At 46.5% G+C, this 23,880-nt stretch overlaps 1 protein-coding gene across 1 annotated transcript in view; it reads right to left on the reverse strand.

Annotated features, from left to right (window-relative positions):
• Positions 1 to 327: 327 nt before the first annotated feature.
• The window catches only part of A2ml1 (alpha-2-macroglobulin like 1), a 37,944-nt gene continuing 14,391 nt past the window's right edge, over positions 328 to 23,880 (reverse strand). The window contains 23 exon segments of the mRNA XM_052720929.1: positions 328 to 702; positions 1,584 to 1,625; positions 2,307 to 2,409; positions 4,579 to 4,647; positions 5,165 to 5,255; positions 5,436 to 5,563; positions 5,774 to 5,989; positions 10,936 to 11,147; positions 12,570 to 12,732; positions 13,112 to 13,186; positions 14,590 to 14,746; positions 15,050 to 15,131; positions 15,295 to 15,471; positions 17,304 to 17,387; positions 17,915 to 17,966; positions 18,511 to 18,632; positions 20,134 to 20,260; positions 20,827 to 21,055; positions 21,397 to 21,520; positions 21,833 to 21,926; positions 22,762 to 22,956; positions 23,533 to 23,575; positions 23,577 to 23,680. Of these exon segments, the coding sequence (XP_052576889.1) occupies positions 1,585 to 1,625; positions 2,307 to 2,409; positions 4,579 to 4,647; positions 5,165 to 5,255; positions 5,436 to 5,563; positions 5,774 to 5,989; positions 10,936 to 11,147; positions 12,570 to 12,732; positions 13,112 to 13,186; positions 14,590 to 14,746; positions 15,050 to 15,131; positions 15,295 to 15,471; positions 17,304 to 17,387; positions 17,915 to 17,966; positions 18,511 to 18,632; positions 20,134 to 20,260; positions 20,827 to 21,055; positions 21,397 to 21,520; positions 21,833 to 21,926; positions 22,762 to 22,956; positions 23,533 to 23,575; positions 23,577 to 23,680 (2,688 nt within the window). The 3' untranslated portion in view covers positions 328 to 702; position 1,584.

Genomic DNA, 23,880 nt, shown 5'->3' on the forward strand with positions numbered 1-23,880 from the left:
CTGCCTCCTGAGTGCTGGGATTAAAGGTGTGCGCCACCACCACCTCCCCACCACCGGCCCTATTTTTAATTTTGTGTGTTTATGTTCATATTATTGATGCAAATCAATTGAAAAACTAAAATCAAGAAGTGTTACAGGAGGTTTTTCCTATTTGTCATAAAAGTAACACCTTTGTGTACCAGAGAACGAATGGTATTTCTATACGTGATGTTCAGTTAGTTGGATAGCCACACAGGAAAACAAGGCTTCATAAGCCTGCCTCATAGGGGACATTCTCATTCAAACCACCCCAGCACCCAAAAAAATTCACAGTGCCGGATACACTGATAGCCTTTCAAAAGTTTTATTTTTTTAGCCTACTCCCAAAGTTTTAAGTCCCATCTTCTCCAGATTTCACCTCCAGGAGACATGCTCGTCTTCCCTCCACCAGCTACCGCCACCCGAGCTCTAAGAGTCCCAAGAATGGATGAAAGAACAGCTCAGCCGTTTCTCTTCCACTGTGCCCTTTCCTTGCGGAGTCTCCTGTGTGAGAGTATCCCCACCTCTCCATAAGAAAGCAGAGAGTCCGAGGTCCAGGCATACCCATCTGCCATCCATCCGATCAGAGAACCAAATCGTGTGATTGAACGAATTCTGCTTCAGGAGGAAAATCACGTTCACAATGTCACAGAGAGTTCACTTAGTCCCCTTCCAGCTTCTATCCTGAAAAGCAAGTAAATGAACAGCAGACGACATGAAGGTCTTACTTACCAAGGAGTGCTCTCCCAAGACCTAGGACCCATGTCACCTCAGAGTTTTCATCCTTACTCTGGCTCCCTCTCTTTTTTTCTCTGCCTGCCTCATGTTTCCTTCCAGTATTTTTATACAATGAAGACATATTATGTAAAAATAGCTAGGAAAAATCCATCTGTTTTCTAAGCCAGTGGAAAACATATTGTTTTTAAAAGTCGTCCAAGGAGGCTGTGAAGACGGCTCCATCAGCAAAGCGCTTGCCTTTCAGACATAAGGAACTGAGTTCATTTCCCATAACTCAGGTAAAAACAATCCAAGTGTGGCGCTGCACACTTGCATTCCCGGTGATGGGAAGGTGGAGACAGGAGGGTCCCTGGGTCTCACTGGCTAGCCAACCTAGACTGCTTGGTGAGCTCCAGGCCAGTGACAGACCATGTCTAAAAAAAAAAAAAAAAAAAGGCAGAATGTTGTCCTCTGCCCCATTCCCGCACAGGAAGCATACAGACAGACAGACATACCCTCACAATACACTCATAATCATATAGAAACCACCACATAAATGCCACTATTGGTTTTCCTGGTGTGAACTATGGGGACATCGTGCTCTCTTCAAGAGTTAAGGACAGTGTGGCACTTGGGATACTGAAGCAGGAGGTTTTCAAGTTCAAACACCAGCCCGAGTCACATAGCAAGACCTCATGGAAGTACACTTTCACCAAAAAATGTTCCAAAGACAGTAACAGTATCTCAAAAGAGAGTTCTCTCCTTAGAAACTGCCCTGCCCAAAAGTCCTCTTCCTTCCGAATGGTACCACTCCAGCCCAGATGGACTCCTTTCTCTGCTGGACTCACCTCATTCACAAGGGTCAGAGTACTGAGTCATCGCCTGCTCATCTGTGAAATGGAATGACATGGTGTTATTCTTGGGAGAATTCAGAGGTGATCCTTCAGAGGTAAAAGTTCTGCTTTATCCACGTTCAGATGTTTCCATGTGTCATGAGCACATTAGAGTTACAGGCACTTTCAATCCCTAACACTGTGTGTTACGGCTGAATTAGTAACTACATCAGAAACATCAGCGCTCACCAGCTCCTTGAGAACAACGGTCTGCTTTGTTCCTGTGGTCTAAAGACCACAGCATGTAAAATACCTCTTCTGTAGGTGAGTTTTTATTATTGATTGATTTTATTTCATTTGCTTGTTTTGGAACAGTCTTATACAGCCCAGGCTGGCCTCAAACTCTCTATGTAGCTGAAGCTAGCCCTTATCCTTTGGCTTTTGCCTCCTAAGTGCTGAGATTACAGGCATCTACCACCATGCCTGGCTCCCTGCACCCCCACCTCCATCCCTGGGCTGGGTACTGGGACTGAACACAGGGCCTTGTGAATGCTAGCTAGTCAAGCACTCAACCGGTCAGTTATAGTTTTTTAGATGACTTAAAAAAATGTTTTAGGTCAGGTAATATGATTGCATGCTGCTTGTCTTGGGAAGAAGTGTTTGTAAAATTAAGAGCAAGAGGCCATAAAAGTGAGATACAACTGTGTTAGGAGATGTGTGTAGGCTCTCCATACTCACCTAGCAGGTAGTAGTCATAGACTTTGATGGTTGCAGGTTTCAGGTTAGTCACCAACACACTTTGGCTGATGGTCAAAGTGTAAGTCTGAGTCTTCTTACTAAGCTGTGGGGAACACAGATCAAGCACATAAAAATGAGGAGGCCAGATGGATCAGTGGTTAGGCCCTGCTGCTCTTCCAGAGGATCTGAGTTATGTTAGATGGCTCACAATCACATGTCACTCCAGCTCTAGTCTAGTGGATTCAATGCACCCTTCTGGCCTTCATGGGCACCCACAGGCACATGGCACATACATCACACACACACACACACACACACACACACACACACACACACACACACACACCTTTACACAAACAAAAAACAAAATGCATTTAAAAGACAACTAAAATGAACCATGCGGGTAACAGCATGGTGACATGCACCTGCACCACCCATAGTCCAAGCACTCAGGAGGCTGAGACAAGAGAATCAAGAGTCTAAGGTGAGCCTGGGTGACACAAGAAGACCCTGCTTCAAGGAGAAGAAGGGAGGAGGGAGAAAGAGAAGAGGGAGGGGGAAAAAAACCTAAAATGAAAAAGGGGATGGATTATAGCTCCACGTGAGGTCGCGGGTGTGATCCTCTGCACTACAGCAAGCAAACAAATCAATGTGTCTTTCCAGAAGATAGACAGGCTGGGCAGAGGGCTGAAAACGGGACATGGATATTCACGGTAAAAGTAAGTTTTAGTTTGGTACATTCTCTCCTGTTGGCTTTAAAATAAAAGTGACTTAGGCCAGTATGGTGGCACAACCTTCAATTCCAGTACTTTGGGAAGCAGAGGCAGGCGGATCTCAGTGAGTTCAAGGCCAGCCTGGTCTACAAAGCGAGTTTGAGGACAGCCAGGAGGACTGTTACACAGAGAAGCCCTGTCTCGATAAATGAAAAAATAAAATAAAATAAAGAGTAAAGGTGACTTTATTCCCCATGTGTAACAAACTTTGATGAAAGTTAGAGTCACATCGAACTTTAGACTGTTACTAGGTCCTTGGGAACTTCTAATTTTATCAAAATGAAAACAAGTTCAATTAAAATTAATCTTAGCATTAAAATAAAATAATATGGACATATACCATATCTTGAGGGCTTGTTTTGTGTCAGTAACACTTTCAAACACTTTTATAGTCTTAAGTCATTTAATCCTCTCACGAGCGCTGCAGGGTTAGCATGCAGTTCAGTGGTAGGACACTGGGTTCCACCTTCAGCACGGCAAATAAAGGGAGAAAAATTGAATAGTTCTAGGACAGATACAGTTATCTGTCTTCTACCAATAACTCATTTCATGGTTAAGGAAACCGAGACTTTCAACAGCTTGCCCAGAGCTACACAGCCAATAGCTAAAACCCAGAGTTCAGAGCACCGTTTTGGTTAAAGGCTTTGCTGTTAAGCATGTATTGTAATCTAGAGTTGCAAGGATGCTTGTGGCTACTGAACAGAAAGAATGGAGACAGGCTGACCATGTAAAACGCAAACTGGAGTGCAAAAACGGAATGCATGTGCACAGGCACTCATTAATACATCTCACTTTATGTTTCAATATATTATAAAGTTGAAATGTTGGAAAATATAAAGTTAAATTAAAAAACATTTTCTTGAGACAAGGTCTCACGAGGCTGGCCTCAAACTCATGGAGATCCATCTGCCTCTGCCTCCCAAGTATGAGGATTAAAGGTGTGTACCACCACACCCAGCTAAAATTTTCTCTATTGTGTCTACTAGGTAGGTTCAGTCTCTAGCACTGTACCACTGAGCTATATGCTTAGCCCACAGAAATACTGAAATAATAAGATTTTAAGACTATAAGAATATTTAGAACTGTTGCCAGTGAAAAATGAGACATGTATATATTCATATTATCTATTGTGCTATTAAGTTTAATTTAAATCAACATGTTATATTTAACTTTTCATTTCAACAAAGCTCAAAGTTCCCAAGGATTAGTACTATTCTAATGTTTGGTACAATGCTAATTCTCATCACACTGTTTCTTTTCTTGAATGTATCTATTAGAAATCTCAAATGGTGTAAACAGCTCAGGGTGTCCGTCTGTGGGAGGGTATTTGCTTGTAGGGGCAGCACCTGCTTCGTGGTGTACCATCATGGAGCAGACCCCTTCTCACATCGTACACTCCCAGGTCCTGCTTGTCTGTGTACAGAACACTTGGACATGTAGATTTGAAGGGAAGCCAGCACACACACAATCCAGCTCTTTGGTTAGTTCTGAACACCTACCTCCTCCAAGTAAATGTTAAGTGTGTCTTTGCTGAACTCGACCTTCTTCACCAGGGGTTGCTGCAGAAGCTGGATTTGAAAAGGAGGAGAGGAAGAGATTAGGAGCCAGAATCAGGCTCTTCACTATCCCTGGGGCAAAGTATTTTATTCAATTTTGAACTCCCAACATTTCAGTCTTATCATGAGACATATACTAACAAGGATGTATACTTTTTCCTTCTCACTACACCTTAGAATTCCAGTATGTTTTACATATACAACTCTGCTCTTTCTGGCCAGTTTCAAGTGCTCCAGAATAAAGAAAGCGAGGCACCTAGGCCACGTGTACAGTATTTGCCTAGCATGTGCAAGGCCCTGGGTTCCAACCCCAGCACAGGATAAGAATAGGAACCAAAACCAATGCTGCTCCCATTTTATGTATCCGATGCACCTCAACAGCCCTTTCCGATGTCTGGCCTTGAATTGTAAATGGGTGGATGTGTGTACATAGATACATAGGATGGTGCCAACTTCACCGGGTTTTGGTTCATCAATAACGTTAGGTTCTCTAAGAGACAGTTAAATGGAAAAAACAGAGGCCACCTACTAACTGCTTGGTGCCTTCCACGGGACTGAACCCAGACAGCATCTTCACTTCCACAATGGCCATGTTGGAAGAGCTGCGGCTCCCCACGTAACTGAGGGCAGGAAGAAGCAGACTTGTTGTCAACCTACTGTTTCCACTCTTGCTACACGCTACATACACACACATACACACACACGTGTGTGTGTATGGGCATATGCACACCCCCACTCCACCCACCCCCTCCACACACAAATTCAGTTCCCAGGACCCAGATGCCCTCAGCTTTCCTTGCCTGGTATGAAGAGTGAGAGTCAAGGATCGAGGTAAAGCGAGTTTTTCACAACCAGCTTTTCCTGTTTCCACCTGAAGGCTAAAGGTCTCTGGAATTTTAGGAGGGAAAACGTTGTATCTCAACACCGTCTGGTGGAAAGAGATAACAAGATTAGAATAAGGAAGGACTTCAAATTTGTGCACCTCAGACCACTTTTCCAGGGAGAGAGAGACACACAAAGGGAAGGAGAGAGGGAGGGAGGGCGGAGGCAGCAAGTGGGAAGTGAGAAACTGTATTTGAGGTGAGAATCCTCTGACACTGCTTTTCCGTGTACTCCACTCTCTTGGCCCTCTGCTTGCCTGCACATAGACGCAGCCCTGGCCTGAGGCCTCCACAGTGTACACTCCGGGGATGCTGGGCAGTGCTTCCTGCTGCAGTACCAGTCGGTTGGCAGATTCTATGTTGAAAGTGCGTTGGAAATTCTCGGTGGATTTTATAAGCACGCTGACTTCCTCGGAGGGCGTGTAGGCAACTGCAGCGTACTTGGCAAGCGCTTGGAGGGCAACTACAGTATCCTGAAGTAAAACAAGCACACGCTTTACCTGTCTGCAAGCCACGCAAATTAGCCCGAAGACGCTGTAGCCAGTGCCTGGTGGCTGAAGCTGGCCTGGGTAGCAGCACTCCTAAGTATACAGAGAACTATATTCACCTCTCCTGGGGAAGCTGATATGGAAACCCGACAACTTACATTTATAGAATATCATCACTAACGAGTTGTTATTGAACAACCTTAAGGTCATCTGGCCATTTGGGTGAATTCATACTTAGAAATAGAACTTAGCTTCAAAGGGGTTATTTCTAGAATCAAGAGGATAATGGCTCATTGTATGTTTCATAGCTGTCTTGTTGGAGGAGGGACTAGCAATAACTTGACGGTCCTAGGAAATTCATACCTTCTGCAGTTATTTATTCTGCAATCATCTGTGTGATGACCTCTGTCCGGCTGGAGAGGGTACCAGGACCCTTGGACAATCTTTCCTTTCAGTCCAAGGCTTCTTAGCTACTGGGGCACATGATATCTTTTCTTTAACTCTGAATAAGGCAGACTGTCACTCAGAGCACATCCTATTGTATAGCTTGAAGCTTTCCATTTCAAAAAAACACCATTTATATAAATTACGATAAAAAGGAAGAAAATGAGATGGTAAGCAAAACTGTTATGTTCTGCTCTCTACTGTGAGAATCTGTACACGCTTGGCACTGTAAAATACACATTCCAGAATAAGGGACCTCACTTTTCACATCCCAACGAGACCAAAAGAGCGTGCATATTTGGACAGCATTACCGCTCTGTGAAGTAGGAAGATGAGGCAAAACCCTGTGGAGGCTGCAAACAAGCTTCCCCTGTAAAGCTCTGTCTACCCTTTGTGAGCTGGAGCTTTACTGCTTCAACACACTTCAGCAATCCAACAGGAGGACCTTCCCATGGGCTGAAGATTCATGGTGTGTGTGTGTGTGTGTGTGTGTGTGTGTGTGTGTGTGTGTGTGTGTGTGTATAACAGAGAGAGAGAGAGACAGACAGACAGACAGACAGAGAGACAGAGAGAGAGAGACTTCTTGTAATCACTAAGGATTTTAGTGAAAAACAATTCTGACAGGCACGTGTCACTGACAGTTCTAAAGACTTCTCTCACTGCTTGGCAAAATATTGATATATATTATAATTACTTAGGGCTGGCTAGGCATCAAGACGTCTTTCCGGATTAAGAATGTCCCTGAGGGGCTAGCATGTAGCCAGCTGGCAGAATGTTCGCTTAGCAGGTACAAGGCCAGGTTTCAATCCCCAGCAGCAAAAATTGAAAATAAATAAAAATCATTTTCAATCTCCTAAGGAAAAACAACAAAAGAAGTTCTCTGAAGTAAGGCACAATACCTTATCTTTTAAAAAATTCATTAAATTGGTTGGGTGTGGTGGTGCACACCTTTAATACCAGCACTGGGAGACAGAGACAGGTGAATCTCTGGGAGTTCAAGGCCAGCCTGATTTACAGAGCGAGTTCCAGAACAACCAGCGCAGTTACACAGAGAAATCCTGTCTCAAAAAATCAAAAAAAAAAAAAAAAAAGAGAAGAAAAAAGAAAGAAAGAAAGAAAAAATGTAGACCAGCTGGCCTTGAACTCAGAGATCCACCTTCTTCTGCCTCTCAAGTGTTGGGATTAAGGGCATGTGCCATCACCACCCAGCCTGACACTAATTTCAATAAATCAATTTATAATTTCCATGAAGACAAGAAATACTTTTTTTTCTTCATTTGAGTAATTTTTACATGTTAGATGTTTGATTAATTTCCAGAACAATGTACTAATGACTAACTATCCTGTTATGGTAAGATGCATATATGTGCATATGTGTGCTTGTATGTTTGTGCAGTGAGTGCACTGCGGATTGAACCCAAGGCCTTGCCCATGCTAGGCAAGTGCTCTACCACTGAGCTACACCCTGAGCTCTCAGATAATTTTGGATACATTCAAATTTACCACAAATTCTACCTTTCTCCTTTATCTCCTCCTGCTGCTCTCCTAGTTTAATGAAAAGTCTCCTGGTCCCCAAGTCCTGGGTCTCTTTCCTCTGGATTACCAAGCAACAGGTTAATCTTTCTGAAGCAAAGTTTAAAAACCAAAACAAGCCACCTTAACCTCTTGGAATTACGTCCCAGCTTGAAGCCTGCCATTCAAGGCCCCCCATAATAATGAACAGAAGCTCTATAAGGTGGCTTCCGTTCCATTGGCTCCCAACTAAAACACTTTTCCCAGTAGCCAATTGCTGTGGGATGTTCTGTATGGCAAATGTGTTGCTAATTAGTCAATAAATAAAACACTGATTGGCCATTGGCTAGGCAGGAAGTGTAGGCGGGACAAGGAGGAGAATAAAGCTGGGAAGTGGAAGGCTGAGTCAGAGAGACACTGCCAGCCGCCATGATGAGAAACAGCATGTGAAGATGCCGGTAAGCCACGAGCCATGTGGCAGGGTATAGATTAATGGAGATGGATTAATTTAAGCTGTAAGAACAGTTAGCAAGAAGCCTGCCACGGCCATACAGTTTGAAACCAATATAAGTCTCTGTGTTTACTTGGTCGGGTCTGAGCGGCTGTGGGACTGGCAGGTGAGAGAGATTTGTCCTGACTGTGAGCCAGGCAGGAAAACTTTAGCAACAGCCAATCGACATTTTTACAGATCGGTGTCTCTGTTCACATCGTTTCTTTCTCCTTTCAATACTTGCCTACCAAAACTTTATACACCTGCTTAGATCCTTCTCTTCTAACCATTCTCTTGAAAACTTTTTTTGTTTTTTAAAATCTGAACTGGGCATGTAGCTCAATGGTAGTGTACACACGCACACACACACACACACACACACACACAATCTTTCTATTCAAGCTGATAAAGTTTGCACCTTTATGCTGTGGGATGTTCTGTATGGCAAATGTGTTGTTAATTAGTCAATAAATAAAACACTGATTGGCCATTGGCTAGGCAGGAAGTGTAGGTGGGGCAAGGAGGAGAATAAAGCTGGGAAGTGGAAGGCTGAGTCAGAGAGACACTGCCAGCCGCCATGATGAGAAACAGCATGTGAAGATGCCGGTAAGCCACGAGCCATGTGGCAAGGTATAGATTTATGGAAATGTATTAATTTAAGCTGTAAGAACAGTTAGCAAGAAGCCTGCCACGGCCATACAGTTTGAAACCAATATAAGTCTCTGTGTTTACTTGGTCGGGTTTGAGAGGCTGTGGGACTGGCAGGTGAGAGAGATTTGTTCTGACTGTGGGCCAGGCAGGAAAACTTAAGCTACACCTTTATGATGTTGGTTCCAGATCCTCCTTCATTTATATATTTTGAGAAAGGGTCTGGCTGGGCCTTGAACTCAGAGATCAGTTCTCTGCCTCTGCCTCCCCAGTACTAAGATTAAAGATGTGCGTTCCTTCCTTTATATGAAATGTGACCTAGCTTTCCTTCTTTACTGTAAATATTTGGAATAGAGATTATATCTTATTAACTTTCCAATACCAGCAATAATAGAAGGGAACATGCCCATGAACCCTCAATTTTCGTATGTACAGATCCCCTAATAGGCTTTATAATTCGTTAACATAAATTTTGCCATAATTATGGATTCCTATTCCTATTTACATGGTGTCCTAGTTAGCTTTCTGTTGCCGTGATAAACACCATGACCAAAAGCAATTTGAGGAGGAAAGGGTTTATTTGGTTTATATGACCAAATTGCAGTTCATCGTTGAGGCAGGAACTCAAGCAGGGAAGGAAGCTGGAGGCAGGGACTGAAGCAGAGGCCAAGGAGCAAGACTGCTTCCTGGCTTGCTCTCCCGGCTTGCTCAGCTTCCTCCCCTCCATCCATCCTTCCTTCTTTCCTTCATTCCTTTCTTTTTCTTTCTTTCTTTGTTTTTGGTTTGGTTTTCAAGACATGGTTTCTCTGTGTAGCCCTGGTGGTCCTGGAACTCATTCTACAGAGCAGGCTGGCCTTGAACTCAGAAATCTGCCTGTCTCTGCCTCCTGAATGCTGGGAGTAAAGGCATGCACCACTGCCTGGCTCAGGCTGCTTTTTTTCTTTCTTTCTTTCTTCTTTTTTTTTTTGGTTTTTTGAGACAGGGTTTCGGTAGTGTAGTTTTGGAGCCTGTCCTGGATCTCGCTCTGTAGAGCAGGCTGGCCTCGAACTCACAGAGATCTGCCTGGCTCTTCAGGCTGCTTTCTTATACCACATAGGACCACCAGCCCAGGGGTGGCGCTGCCCATGTGGGCTGGGCCCTCCCACATCAATCATTATACAAGCCAATGCCCCAAAGACTTGCCTACAGGTAATGTGATGGAGGCATTTTCTCAGTGATGGAGGCATTTTCTAGTTTCTTCCTAGATGACTCTAGCTTGTGTCAAGTTGACAAAAACTAACCACCAGCCCACATACAAAAATACTCCACAAAGAGAAAACCAAATGCATCTGGTATCACTCACATTGTAACAGGCCTCCAGACCTTAGCATAACTGACACCATGGTAGAGACACCATTCTGACCTTAAAACCCAGCATGTAGGCCCCACATACCTGCCAAAATGGAAACAAAGACCTAATCCGTCAAAGACCTAGTCCACCATTCCAGAAAAGTTCCTAAATGTACTGACCTTGCTTTATGGTTTCTGAGGTTCTACTTCTTGCTAATTGTGACAACCTGGCTATGGTTTGTGTACATAAAAGACAAAGGGCTATAAGGGTCAGAGCTGCAGGATTCTGGCAAGTTCCCAATACAGCTGCCAGCCAGCAATAAAGACAGTAGTCTCTGGTGGGCTTATCTTAAAACAACACGTTCACACGACCTAATTAATCCTTCTGTATATTTTCATATGCCTTTTCTCCATTTCCGTAAGATTATAAGAACCCAGAGGGCAAGGGAGATATTTCTCTATCTCCACAGCGTACCTGACTATGTCAGAAAAGCGGACTGCTGCTCACCTGAGTGGAAGAGAAGCCTCCATATGCATTGCGTTGCTTGGCCAACCAAGCCACTATGCTCGTGGCCTTGGCTACTTCCTCTTGAGTCAGGCAGTTCTTGGTGAGATGAGCCAACAACACATAGGCTGTAAGTTCTACATCCACTGCCTGAGGCTCAGACCAAGGACTGGCATCTGCAACGTCAGGTTTCTGGTTCCAGTGAATGGATTCTCCTACAGAGAAGAAAGAATCACTGTAAAGGTTTGCCAAGAGCTAACGGATTTTCTCATTTTCACTTAGTAAATATCACACCGTAAAGTGGAGAAGTGTCAGCCAAGAATCAATTGTGGGTGAGAAAATACTTCTCAGAATCAGCTGATTCAGTTAGCCCTAAGTATGTATGATGTGTGTGTGTGTGTGTGTATGTGTATGTATGTGCACGTGCATATGTGCAAACAACCACACATAACTCCCTAAGGTGAAGCTAGAAGGTCAATAAATGTTCTTGCCGCAGAAATACATGAGAAGCATTCTTGTTGTTTAGAAGTTCCGATGCTGATGCAAATAAGTTGGCAAAAACTTCTGATAAGAATTTCATGTGCTTGGGGGCACTTGTTGCTGCTGAATAAGATTTCAGTAATGTTCATTATTTGCTTCACTTCTTCAAAGGCCATTTTGAAAAGAAAAATGGTAAGATGTGAGCTGAGTGGTGGTGGTGCACACCTTTAATCCCAGCACTTGGGAGGCAGAGCCAGGCAGATCTTTATGAGTTCAAGGCCAGCCTGGTCTACAGAGTAAGATCCAGGGCAGGCTCCAAAGCTACACAGAGAAACCCTGTCTCAAAACAAAAACAACAACAACAACAAAAAAGATAAGATATGTATCCAAATGCTAAGAAATCATAGAAGAAAATATGCTAATGAAAGTCATCAAATAAAGCATACTGATAGGGCAATTAGGTAGAACGTGGGGCAAAAATAAACCTTGATGACGAGTAACCTGAAAAAACACATGGACATAAAGAGTGGGAGAAGGCTGTTTAAAGAGAAGTTGATGAGTCACTCAATGAGGTCATCTAACTGGAAGAACCAAGCAGAAACATGTGGCTACAATTCAAGATAACGCGAGAGGGACAAGCACAATGAATCAATCTAACAGGGAACAGGTGTGTCCTGCCCACTCTCAACCAGAGTCACGTACAAGACAAAATCTATCCTGAGCTCATAGGAGAGGACAATATGGGACTGGTGTTCATCTAGATGGAAGCTGAGATTAAATTTCTGCCTGGAAATATAATTCTACATATGTAGATAAAGAAAACATACTGATGTTTCACTTACGACTTATAACTTCAAATATTATTCTAAATATATCCAACTTGATCTCAGACCAAATATCTCCAAAATAGTTGTATGACACCAGTAAACCTGACCAACTTCAACAGATGCATTCCCATGTTCCGAATATGCAGTGATGTCTTTTGAGGACTTAAATGGACTTTCTCTCACAACTCCCAACGATGAGCTTGTGATTCAACTTCTACCAAAATAGTCCCTAAATTTGAACATATGTGGGGCAGAGGACGGCACAGAAAATGATGGCTAACTCACAGCACACCTTAACAATTCCAAAGAATGCCTACCATGCCAACATACCTGAGACAGTGGCCTGTTGATCTAACTTGTGAAGAAGAGCACTTCTGATTTCTGTTTCTCCAGCCAGAGAGAAGGTATAAGCTAATAGGGCCTGGGTGTAGAGGTTGTTAGTGGAGGTGACAGATTTCCTGAGGCACTGCAGACCTTGTCTCACCATCGAGTCCTAAAAGGTTAAGATGAACAACTGAATTCATAAGGCACTATCATAAGATGAGAAACAATAAGGATATCATCATATCTTCCTTGACTTTAACAGAGTGAATAGTGGGCCAGTGGTTCAGTGGATAATGTCACTTGCCACCAAGTTTGATACCTGAGATGGATATCCAAAGCCCATGTGGCGGAAGCAGACAACCAACTCCTGTGAGTTGTCTTCTAATCTACACACACACACACACACACACACACACACACGCACGCACGCACGTGCGCGCACACACACATACACAGAATAAAATATAAAATATAATGACAGGGTGAATAGGAACAAAGAAGAACAAACATCTCTAGGAACAGGCAAGACAAGGAGTTAGAAAACTCACATCAACCGTCTTTCCCATCTCCAGCAGTGCAGCTGTGATGTACGCAGTCAAGGAAATCTCATCGTCAACACCACCCTAGGGGGAAGCAGGGAGACGGGACATCAGAGCTGGAGTCAACACCTCCAAGAAGAACGTGCAGAGTGAAGAAGAAGTCATCTCCACCAGAGGTCTCTGCAGCCCTGACTGCCGGGACACACGTGAGGTAAGAAAGACTTCACCGGAAGCCACAGGAGGCGGCGGCCTGAGATTGCCAGCTGGGTGGGCACTTAGAAACCCTAAGAGGGGTTAGATCAGAGGTTAAAGGTGGAGGAATAAGTTTCTCACAGGGACCTCCCCCCGCCCCCCCCCAGGAACACAAGCCCAGCCCCTTATCCAGGAAAGATGAAGTGTAACCTTCCCTGCTCGACACGGTTCCTAGAAAGAGCTTCGGAAATCTGGAAAACTCTGGAATCTAAATTATCCTTATTCCATAGAGAAGAAAATAAGTACTTAAAGACATGAAATGGCTTGCCCATGGAGGCACAGGTAAAACACTGTAAGTCTGGAATTTGAAGTTGCAGAGTTTAACTGGTGTTTTCATGCCGAACCACTGAACTTGATGACACGGTGATGAGTTTCTTAATGGGCTATTTGGCTCCGGTAAGAAAGAAGGAGAAAAAAACAAAACCCTGGAATCTTTTTTTTTAATATTTATTTTTATTTTTATGTGCATTGGTGTTTTGCCTGCATGCATGTCTGTGTGAGGGTGTCAGATCTTGGAGTTATAGACAGCTGTGTGCTATCATGTGGGTGCTGGGAATTGAACCAAGGTCCTCTGGAAGAGCAGTCAGTGCTCTTAACCTCTGAGCCAGCTCTCTAGCCTAAAACCCTGGAATCTTGTTCTAGTCAACTCCTGTTGTGTACCTTGACAATGAGGGGCAGGGGCAGCGCCTTTGGAGTCTGGCTGCAAAGTCTCAAGTCTTAGCCCTGCTACCCATTGGCTTACAGCGTGGACAGTTTACCGAATCTCTGGGCCTTTGTTTCATCTGTAAGTGAGGTTAATAGTAGCATACGGGTACTTGGCTCTCTGGTGTGTTGTAAACATTAAGTATCAAACAAATGCTGAGAACAGTACCTGGTACAGAGCAAAGCTCTTACAAAAGACACTGCAAAATGGCTTTGCTTCGGGCCTAAGGCAGTAGCAAGAGACCCAGAGACTGTCTGGTCCAGTGGTCTGAAACTTCAGCCGCTGGTTCTCACTCCCAGCTTCCACTCACTGTCTGGGGTAGGAACTGGGATTTGCATTTCAGACAAATTCCCAGCTGATGCTGATGCCCTTGATCTGAACACTAGATTCTGGAGACTCTTCTCTTTCTATAGACGTGAAGACTGAAAACCAGACCGGTGAGCACTTGACCAAGACCACCCACAGCAGGGATAGACCCGAAAAGGTCCTCCCGGACACAGTGGGGGCTGCAGACCCCTGGGCAGACCCCCACCTTCATAGCTGTGTGCAGCAGCTTTCCCACATTGTCATAGCAGCCGCTGGGGAGCTGGTTTCCCGCCATCCACCTGAGGGCATCCTGGATGTTCTTGTCATCGATGAAGATGAATTTCTGAGCTTGGCCAAAACATTTAGTGACAAAGGCTGTCAACCTGCATGGGTGAAGAAAAAAAGCAGAGTAAGAAGGGGGAATCTCCAGACGACGGCGCACAATCCCAGTTCGTTCTGGTTCTAGAAAGGGGCCAAGACACAGTGCACTGGAGACCTAGAAAAGGGTGAACTAAGGCGCGGGGGAAAGAGTGAGGGACTTGACCAGGTGTGAGCAAAACTAAGCAGCGCTGAAGGGCGGAGGCTGAGAGCAGGAGGAGGGGATTGCAGGGAGAGAGAGGGGAGAGGGGGTGCCTCGAGAGTGAGGTTCTGGAGTACGGAGCCCGTCGGGAAGCCCGCAGTGTTACCATGTGTTGCCATTTCCATCCTGTTCCCCGAAGGCGCTGTACGAGCCATTGCTGTGTTTATACGTCAGTTCCTTCTGGTACCCTGAGGAACCAAGATGTGGTTTTAGACCTCACGACAACTTCAACTCACATCGTCAAGATTTTCAAGGGCGTGGGTCTCTCCAGACACTAAACTTCTCCCTAGCTTATCGACCTATTGTAAACCTTCCAGAAGGGTGTTCAATGAAGAAAGAGGTCTGACTTACCTATCTCCAGGAAGCCCACTGCCCGAGACCTGATCTCCTCAGTCAGCAGCCCTGTCTTCTCCAGGTACTGCAAGACATAGATGGTAGGAGCAAAAGCGACCATGTTCTGCTCCCCACAGCCACCGGGCATCTGTACCAGACCATCCAGATGTTGCAGAGCGGTGCCCATGATGTCTCCTGCCATTAAGATAGAGAAATAAGCATGTGGTGAAAAAGAAAAGAAGAAATTTTGTCTTGTTTTTGTTTGGTTTTGTTTTTTTCAAGACAGAGTTTCTCTGTGTAACCTTGGCTGTCCTGGAACTCACTCTGTAGACCAGGCTGTCCTCGAACTCAGAGATTTGTCTGTCTCTGCCTCCTGAGAGCTGGGATTAAAAGCGTGTGCTACTACTACCCGGCCAGAAGGAATTCTTAAGAATTGTGACTTTTATTTATTTATTTATTTATTTTTGACAAACACATATTAGCTGAGATTTAGTGAGAGCTTGCTGTGTGTTTTAAGGAGAAACACTAAGTTCAACATGTTCTCTACCTTTAAAGAGCTCACAGTTAGTTAGGGGCTGGAAAGATGGCTCAGTAGTTAAGAGCACTGACTGCTCTCGTAGAGGACCTGGGTTGAGTTCCCAGGACTTATATGGTAGCTCACAAGCTCCTGTAACTCCAGTTCCAGGGGATCTGATGCCTTCTTTCTGGCCTCTGTCCATGCAGACAAAACACCCCCACACATAAAACAAAACAAACAAGCAAAAAAGGGGGTTCATAGTCAAGAGGCCAGCATCAGGAAAGAGTTACATTTCTTACTAACAAGTCTAACACAGTCTCTAATACGGGGCATGCGAAGGTACAAGAGCTCAGGAAAGCACGCAGGTTGTCCACGAGAGTACAGGGACTTTTAAGTGGACATGTTGCCAGAGACGCTGCATGTGACATAACAAATCCACCATACTTAGCCATAGTACCTAAGCTCCTCAACTGCACATAAATTTACTCCCCAAAGAGTGCATTCCCCCCTGACACTCATAATACGGATACTCTGTCCAGGTTACACCTACGGACACACCCCGTAAGCCAGCTAGCAGGATACCGTGACTCATTCGCGTTGGAGACGTCAGGTTCAATTCAAATCTACAAATAGGTACTCGAAATGAACTGTCTGAAAGGAATCTGTCAGAGACAGAAAGGAAAAAGACACGACCCGTGTTCTCAGGGGGAAGATGAATCGCGTGAGCTGGCCCACTGGAGGGAAATGTCACATATCTTAGTCCCACGCCAGTCCCGAGAGGGGGAAAGGAGGCTGGGGTTGTGTGAACTTGTTCCGGTCACGCAGTTCAGTGGCAAGATGACTACATCCAACTCCAGGTCCACTCATTTCCACTGTTCTCCCAAAGGCGTGAAGCGCACTGTACGCTATTTGTGTGAACATGGCTGTTACCTTCTGAACTGAACACAAATGCTTCACTGTTAAATGGCTGCAGCGAACATTTTATCTCTTCTCTACCCAGTTTATAGATACCCTAAACCCAAATACATATCAAACGTCTGTAACAGCGAGCTTCCTCCTGCCCCAGTGACTTCACTGTTTAAAAGATTTTATTTTTATCCTGCCTCAATTCTTTCATTTTTTAAAAAGATATATATTAAGTGTGTGCGTGCATGCGTGTGTGTGTGTGTGTGTGTGTGTGTGTGTGTGTGTGTGTGTGTGTGCAGGTACCCTCAGAGCCCAGAAGAGTGTGCTAGATCCCTTGGAGCTACAGTTACAAGTAATTTTGGGTCAACTGACATGGTCCCTTGGTCCTCTGGAAGAGAAGAATGTGCTCTGAACCTCCAGCCCCAAACAACGCCTTCATCTGAAACTAGATTTGTAATCCTATCAGGGGCATTGCTCTTGTACAGGATTTGCTTTTCTTCTTTCACTCCTTCAGACCGGGGACACCTGCTGCAGGCCCACGTGCTGCCCCAACATGCCTCTGCAGCCTCTAGTCCACCTTGTCCCTTCCGAGCAAGCTGCTTACCCAGAGCAGTGATGTAAGCCTTGGCCGAGTCGGGCACAGTATCCACAGGGAGCTCCAGGGAGACAGAGTCTGAAGCCACCTCTCCTGTGACCACAGAGAAAAGGTGACGTGGGTGGTGGAATCATGGGATCCTGAATCAAGTTCCATGACCAAGGATTTCCTATACCCAGTGTTCTCCGGTACTTTCTATGGGGTGGCATGCAGCTGTGTTTAAGCCGATTCATAGTGATCTTTGCTGAAAATAAATTTCAAGCAGTCCTACATGTGCTGCTTAGAATTTTCTTCTTCTTTTTTTTTTTAAATCCTGCCTTTCAGTTCCTTCATCCCAGCAGGGGTAACAACCTAGACTCCCGTTTCCCTTCTAGTCCTGCACACTTCTCTGATTTGTTGCTTGGTTGGTTTGGTTGGTTTGGTGACAAGGTCTCTCCCTGTGTGGCCCTGGCTAGCCTGGAACTCTAGTTTAGACCAAGTTGACCTCAAACTTGTGGTGATCCTCCTGCCTCTGCACTCAACTGGGATTATAGGTTGCACCACCACATCCAGCATAATCCTCCTTTTGTGTATGAAAATCACCTGTTGCCCAAGGGGCGTCTTCCCAGCCACCCTCTCACCTTCTGGACACAGCAATGAGCTGTGAGTCTTCTCCACGAGGACTCCTTCCGGCTGTATGATACAATGGGGTGAGCATCAGATGAACAGCATGATGGGAACAGAAGCAGGAGGAAGGAGAGGAGGCCCTGCCCGTGTTCCCACGCTTCCCTCAGAATTTTAGAGAAGGGAGATTTTCTTTGAAGCATAGAAGGACCCTGTTTCAATCCAGCGATCGAATCCAGGCTCTTTCTATAAACATCTTTCCAGACACAGCCTACAGCTAGGGGAACCTTTAGAAAACTTTTTAGAAGCAAGGTTAACCATGGGGTTCATAATGGGTTAAAAAAGCAACTGATGAGGTCATGAATTTAAGTAAGGGAAGCTAACATTTATTTGACCCTTTGCCACGGGCCTGGCATCACATTGAGCGCTTTCACAGGTCATAGGTATGGGTTAGTCAAATGGCTAAGACAAGAGGGCCAAGGGAGGAGAAGGCAGAACTTTCCAGACTGGAGGTAGAGCATGAGGGCTGTGAAACTGACTGTCGGGGTGGGGCATTGAGCATCCTGTGTGGGTGTCGTCTCTATCTCTGATACCAAGCCCGAAAGACACTCACCTTGACAAGAACTGGCTTGATGAGAGTGTCGCTCCGGCCTCTGTTAGGGACAACCCCCTTCCGGCCCCCACAGAGTTCATCGCTGTCTACAATCTTTGTACTAATAGTGAAGTTAACATGACCTGAGGGGAGACAAAGGAAGGGGAGTGTCACCATAACAACCAGAGGGGCCAGTGAGGCCTCTTCCCCTTTAGACTCTCAAACGGGCATGGCCCATCCATCACCTGGGACTTTGTCCACAGTGCAAGCTCTAGCTCAAAGGCCTGGTATGCAGCCCAGATTCTGCACTTCTCAGGTATTCCTGGGTGATGCCGGTGAGGAGGAGGCAGTGTGAAAGGTGACTTCTGAGGGTGCAGGAGCCCCGCGTTTTGATAATTATCCCCTTTGGGGTATGGGCTGGATTGAGTGACTTCATTGAGTGGGGTAGGGTGTTTGGTTTTTTTGTAGTTTGGGTGCTGAGGGTGGAAGTAGGGACCTTGTGACACATTCTGGGCCATCACTCTGCCTTTGAGGCAGGTCCCCAGCCCAAGTGACTCATGTGTAGTTAGGAGACAGCGCAGAAGTAATGGGTTAGCCCTTCCAAATGTCACACAAAGGCTGCAGGCTCTCTCCAGTGAGCAGACTTGCCAGCCTCGTGCTCTGGAGTGATGAAACAGCCCAGAGAAGACTCATGTGAGACGTGGAATGGGGGCTCCAGCCCACAGCTGAAGCTAAGAATGTGGCGTTCGGACCATGAGCCTGCCAGAAACAGGGACTTGGAGGTGAACTTGAAAGCAGATCTTCTCTCAAATCTCCAGATAAGGCCATAGCCTTGGCTCGCAGCTTGATAGCATCATGACAGACTTTAGTGCCACATAAACCAGGTATGGTCACATGTGTCTATAATCCCAGCACTTGGGAGCTCGAGGCTTGGATCCAAAGTTCAAGACCATCCTCAGCTACATAGTGAATTTGAAGCCAGCCCGGAATATATGTGACTGTGTATACATAAATACATGTTTGCTCTTCCAACCCACTAGGTTTTCCAATAGTGTGTAACTATTAAATCAAAGACCATCTTTTGATTGCAGGGTTTTACTCCCTGAGAGACAGCCAGCGGGTTGGTATGAAGATTAAAGGAGTTAGTACAGGGGCTGGAAGGGTGGCTCAATGGTTAACGTCTCCAGCTGCTCTTGTAGAGGACCCAACACCCACATGGTGACTCACAACCATATATAACTCCAGTTCCCAGGATCTGATGCTCCCTTCTGACCTCCACAGGCTCCTCCATGCACATGGCACATGGATATACACTTAGGCACATACACATACACACAAAATAAAAAAAAAATATTTTCTAAAAGTGGATCGGTACATTAAAGCAGTCAGCATAGTCCTTGTCCCATGGTGGGTCCTTGTCCTGTTATAATACCAAAAGCTCGCCTTTCGCACTCAGAATATTCTAGATTGGATACAGTTGATCGCCCCTTTGAGCCTTCCCTTATTTACCCATCACACAGCCTCAGCCTCGGAAGGGAACGGGTAGAGGCAAATAAAAAGGAGGAAAGCAGAGACAAGCAGACGCAGCAGGGAAGCACGGAGGTCTTGGATCCTGTTGGCTTCCCGCCACGATTCCTCTCTTACCCAGCTTGACAGCGGTGATATCCCAGTGGAAGGTCTCGGCTTCATCCGCACACAGGCAGCTGGAGGCCTGACGATCTGCCCGTGACTCTACGCGGTACTCATCTGACGGGGCCAGGCGAGTCTGAATCTGGAGGATTAAAGACATAAAAGGTCTGAGAGTGGACCACGATAGTGCAGGCCTGGAAACCCCGAGGTCTGGGAAGGCTGAGGCAGGAGCTGGAGTCCAAGTCCGCTTTGGGCCACAGACAGAGTTCAAGGCCAGTGGAAGCAACTTTGTGAGACTCTTTCTCAACACTAAAAGGTAAAAAGCAGGCTGGGAGGTGGGAACAGGGTGAGGGAGGATAACGGGAGGTGGGAATGACCAGGATATATTCATGGATGGAACTGTCAAAGAATAAACACGTACATAAATAAATAAAAAGAGTGCTGGGACATAGCAGCTCAGTGGTCGAGGATTTGGCTAAGGGGCTTGAAGCCATGTGTTCAACTCTCAGTATGAAGGAGGGAAAGAAGGGAGGTGGGAGGGAAGGGGAGAGAAGGGGAAGGGTGGGGACAGGGTGATCTAGGGACTCAGGGCCTGTGACAGCGGCAGGGCGTCTCCCAGGGGAATCGGGTATGCTTCCAATTTAGGGATGGACTCGGAGTGGGCCTGAGGCTCCAGGGCCACACTGCTTCCGGCATCCCCACTCTCACCCTGATGCAGTCCTTTAGGTAATTGAAGACGATGGCTGTAAGGCGGAAGGATTCTCCACGAACGACTGAGTAAGGGAGCGTCAGATCAACAAAGAACGGCTGGAAAGCCGTCAGCCCAACAGTAGGCGACAGGCCGAAGCCTCTGGACTGCGAGGTGCAGAATGTCATAGCCTTCCACTCCGTGATGGTATCAGGAACTGTGACCTGGACCACCTTGTTTCCTGAGTTACTGTGGACACAACAAGAACCCAAGTGAGGTGCGGGGCCGGAGAGCATTAGAGAGAATTGATCTGCAAACGGAAAAGTAGAGGCTCCTGGATGCAAATCCTGGGGTGAGGGAGATGCTCAGATGCGGGAGAAGGGGTGTCACGGTTACGTGGCCTGTGGCTTGCACATAGTCAGTGGTTCTAAGCATCCGTGTGGATTTGGGGCGAGCGTGCAGTCCGCACTACGTGGGTGTGAGGTATGAGTTTGAGTGCTTGTTTTGGGACCCCGAGGGAGGAGTTCCTGACACGGAGATTTTCGAAATGACAACTCTGAATTTTCTGCGGACTCTACCGCATCACTTACCCGACCGGAAACAGTTCCCACAGCCAGGTCTCCGGGAAGTACTGGCGGACCTGAGAGCCCTCTGTCTGCGGCGATGGCGACGCGAACCCAATCTTTGGGGCAATACCGCCACCTGCTGACGAGGCTGAGAAGAAACATTTGGAAAACAAGACTCGCATGCATTATGAGTGAGACTGCCAGTAAGAAACTCAGAGCAAACCGGAGAAGTCACACAAAGCAAAGGACTGCCAAGGAGAGGCGAGGTCAGGAGGGTCACTGGGGAAGTCCGGCCAAGAGCTGTGGCCAGAGACGGGACAGATAAGGGACTCAGGCTCCAAAGGCTCTTCCTGGAGAGACACGTCCTGCATCTCCTTCCCAGTACCAGTCTGGGGCGACACTCAGTGCACTCAGGGCAGAGGAGGTTTCCAGGGTCCCAGGGCCCAGAGCCGCAGCTTACCTCCTTCCATGGTATGGCTGTAGTGTGTAGGGTGGTAACTGCAGTCTACCGGCTTCTTGATTTTGGCATTTGATAGAATTTTCAAGCCCATGTCCTGATAAGCACCAAAGAGACCGTGAAGTGTGAAGGGGGCTTTTTACCTTACGACCAGACCTCCAAGGTTTGAATCAAAATATCCTTTTGTTTATTAATGGTGAGACCATTAATGTTATCACCCAGCATTCAGCCACGGAGACCAGGCTGCTTATTAGGTCACTTGTGGTCTGGGTGTGCAGCTCAGTGACAGAAAGCATTGGGGTGGCATTCGGGGCCCTGGGTCCCATTCCCCCAACCAGAAGGAAAGGAAGATAACATTGCCTGAGACTTCAGTGTGACTAATGAGGCCTAACTCGCTCAGCCTTGAAATTCATTAAAAATAAAGATGTTTCTGCTTCTCCCAAATGTCACTGTGTCCTCAGTGTTTGACTTCTGAGGGCAGAGGCCATACCAGCTTAGCCAGTCCTCCAAAAACACGACTGTTACAGAAAAGCAAGCATTAGGAAGAACACTCCGATGAAGAGGACGCGGCCCCTGACCGTGGACATCTCCTGGTCGGGCTTGGCTCACACAGCATCCCAAGCCCTGCTCTTGAAACAGGTATAAACTGCTTTCTATGACAATACAGGCCTCTGGGTTACCTCTCCCACTGTTCTTTCTCAAGTGTCACCTGTGTCAGAGGGCCGTGGAAACAGTTCCAGGACAGCCTCACACAGTGGTTCTTTGAGTAGACAAGATCTCCAGGCAGGAGAGCCTACAGAGACTGTCTCACAGGTCAGAGCCTCTCCCACATCCTTCCTGCCCGCATCAGCCGCTCTGCTCTCTTAGATGTGGGGTACCCTTCCCCTGTTCCCACACCATCGTTTTTTTCACAAAAGCCTCAGGGCATCCACCTGGAAGAAACTGAACAGGTCCGCGCCTTCAGAGTGCCAGGGTCTCCAGATGATGGAATGCCGGCCCAGTCCCTCTCTGGGCACAGGATCGATGAGGGGTTGAGGAAAGTCCCATGGGCCGAATGCCGGGCACTCATCATACTCAGCCACTTGGTAGGGGTAAAAATTGTACCAGGATGGAAACATCCCATAGACCTGTGATGGGGGGAGGGGAGAACAAGCCCAACTTAGTGCAGCCGGTGGGGACCACGCCCACTCTGCGGCCACAGCTCATGCTGTCTCGCTTCACTTGTATGGATTCTTCTGTTTATTCTATGGTAACCTCTATGGCACTTTCCCGGGTCCTCATACTTCCTATTTCACCCCTCTTCCTTCTCAGCATCCATACTAAAGGACATATTACTATGTCCTTCAAATGCCTTTATTCCTTCTTCCTCCCTCCTTCCTTCCTTCCTCCTTCTCTCCCTTCCTTCCTTCTTTCCTTCTTCCCTCCCTCCCTCCCTCCCTCCTTCCTTCCTTTCTTTCTTCCTTTCTGACCTCACTATATAGCCCAGGCAGGCTATGAACTGACAGCCTCAGCCTCTCCAGTGCTGGCATTACAGGTGTGTGCCACCACCACACAGGGCTCTATTTTCAAGTCCTCTGCAGCTTTTCCAGCACCTTTCATCGGGCTCTTCTTTCCCTAGGACTCGTGCTCACTGCCGTGCTCTGATGCAGCTGAATTGTTCTCTCCATCATCTCCTTGGTCCCCACCCCTTCCAGACCACTCACAGAGCTGTTGCTCAGCTCAGTCTCGGGCCTGAGGAGCAGAACACTCATCCACAGCCCGGACCGCACACAGGGACCCGGGCGCTGCCTGCAGCTGTAACTCCACATCTGTTCCTGGGAGCTGCTGGGAAGGCGAGAAGCCAATGGAGACCTGGGGAAGAGAAAGGTATGCAGTGGGGATCCAGTCATCCTGGACAGCAGGTGAAGCAGAGGGACCTGGGTCACCAGCCAGCGAGCTGGGATCCAGGGATCCAACCCACTCCATCACTGTTAGATTATTGATAACATATATTTCTGTGATACTAGAATGTTATGACAGAGATGGAAAATGTGGGGAGACTGATCAAGTTT

The sequence above is a fragment of the Peromyscus californicus genome, unplaced genomic scaffold (genome assembly GCF_007827085.1).
Source record: "Peromyscus californicus insignis strain IS unplaced genomic scaffold, ASM782708v3 Scaffold_6__1_contigs__length_162567912, whole genome shotgun sequence".
Classification (NCBI taxonomy): domain Eukaryota; kingdom Metazoa; phylum Chordata; class Mammalia; order Rodentia; family Cricetidae; genus Peromyscus; species Peromyscus californicus.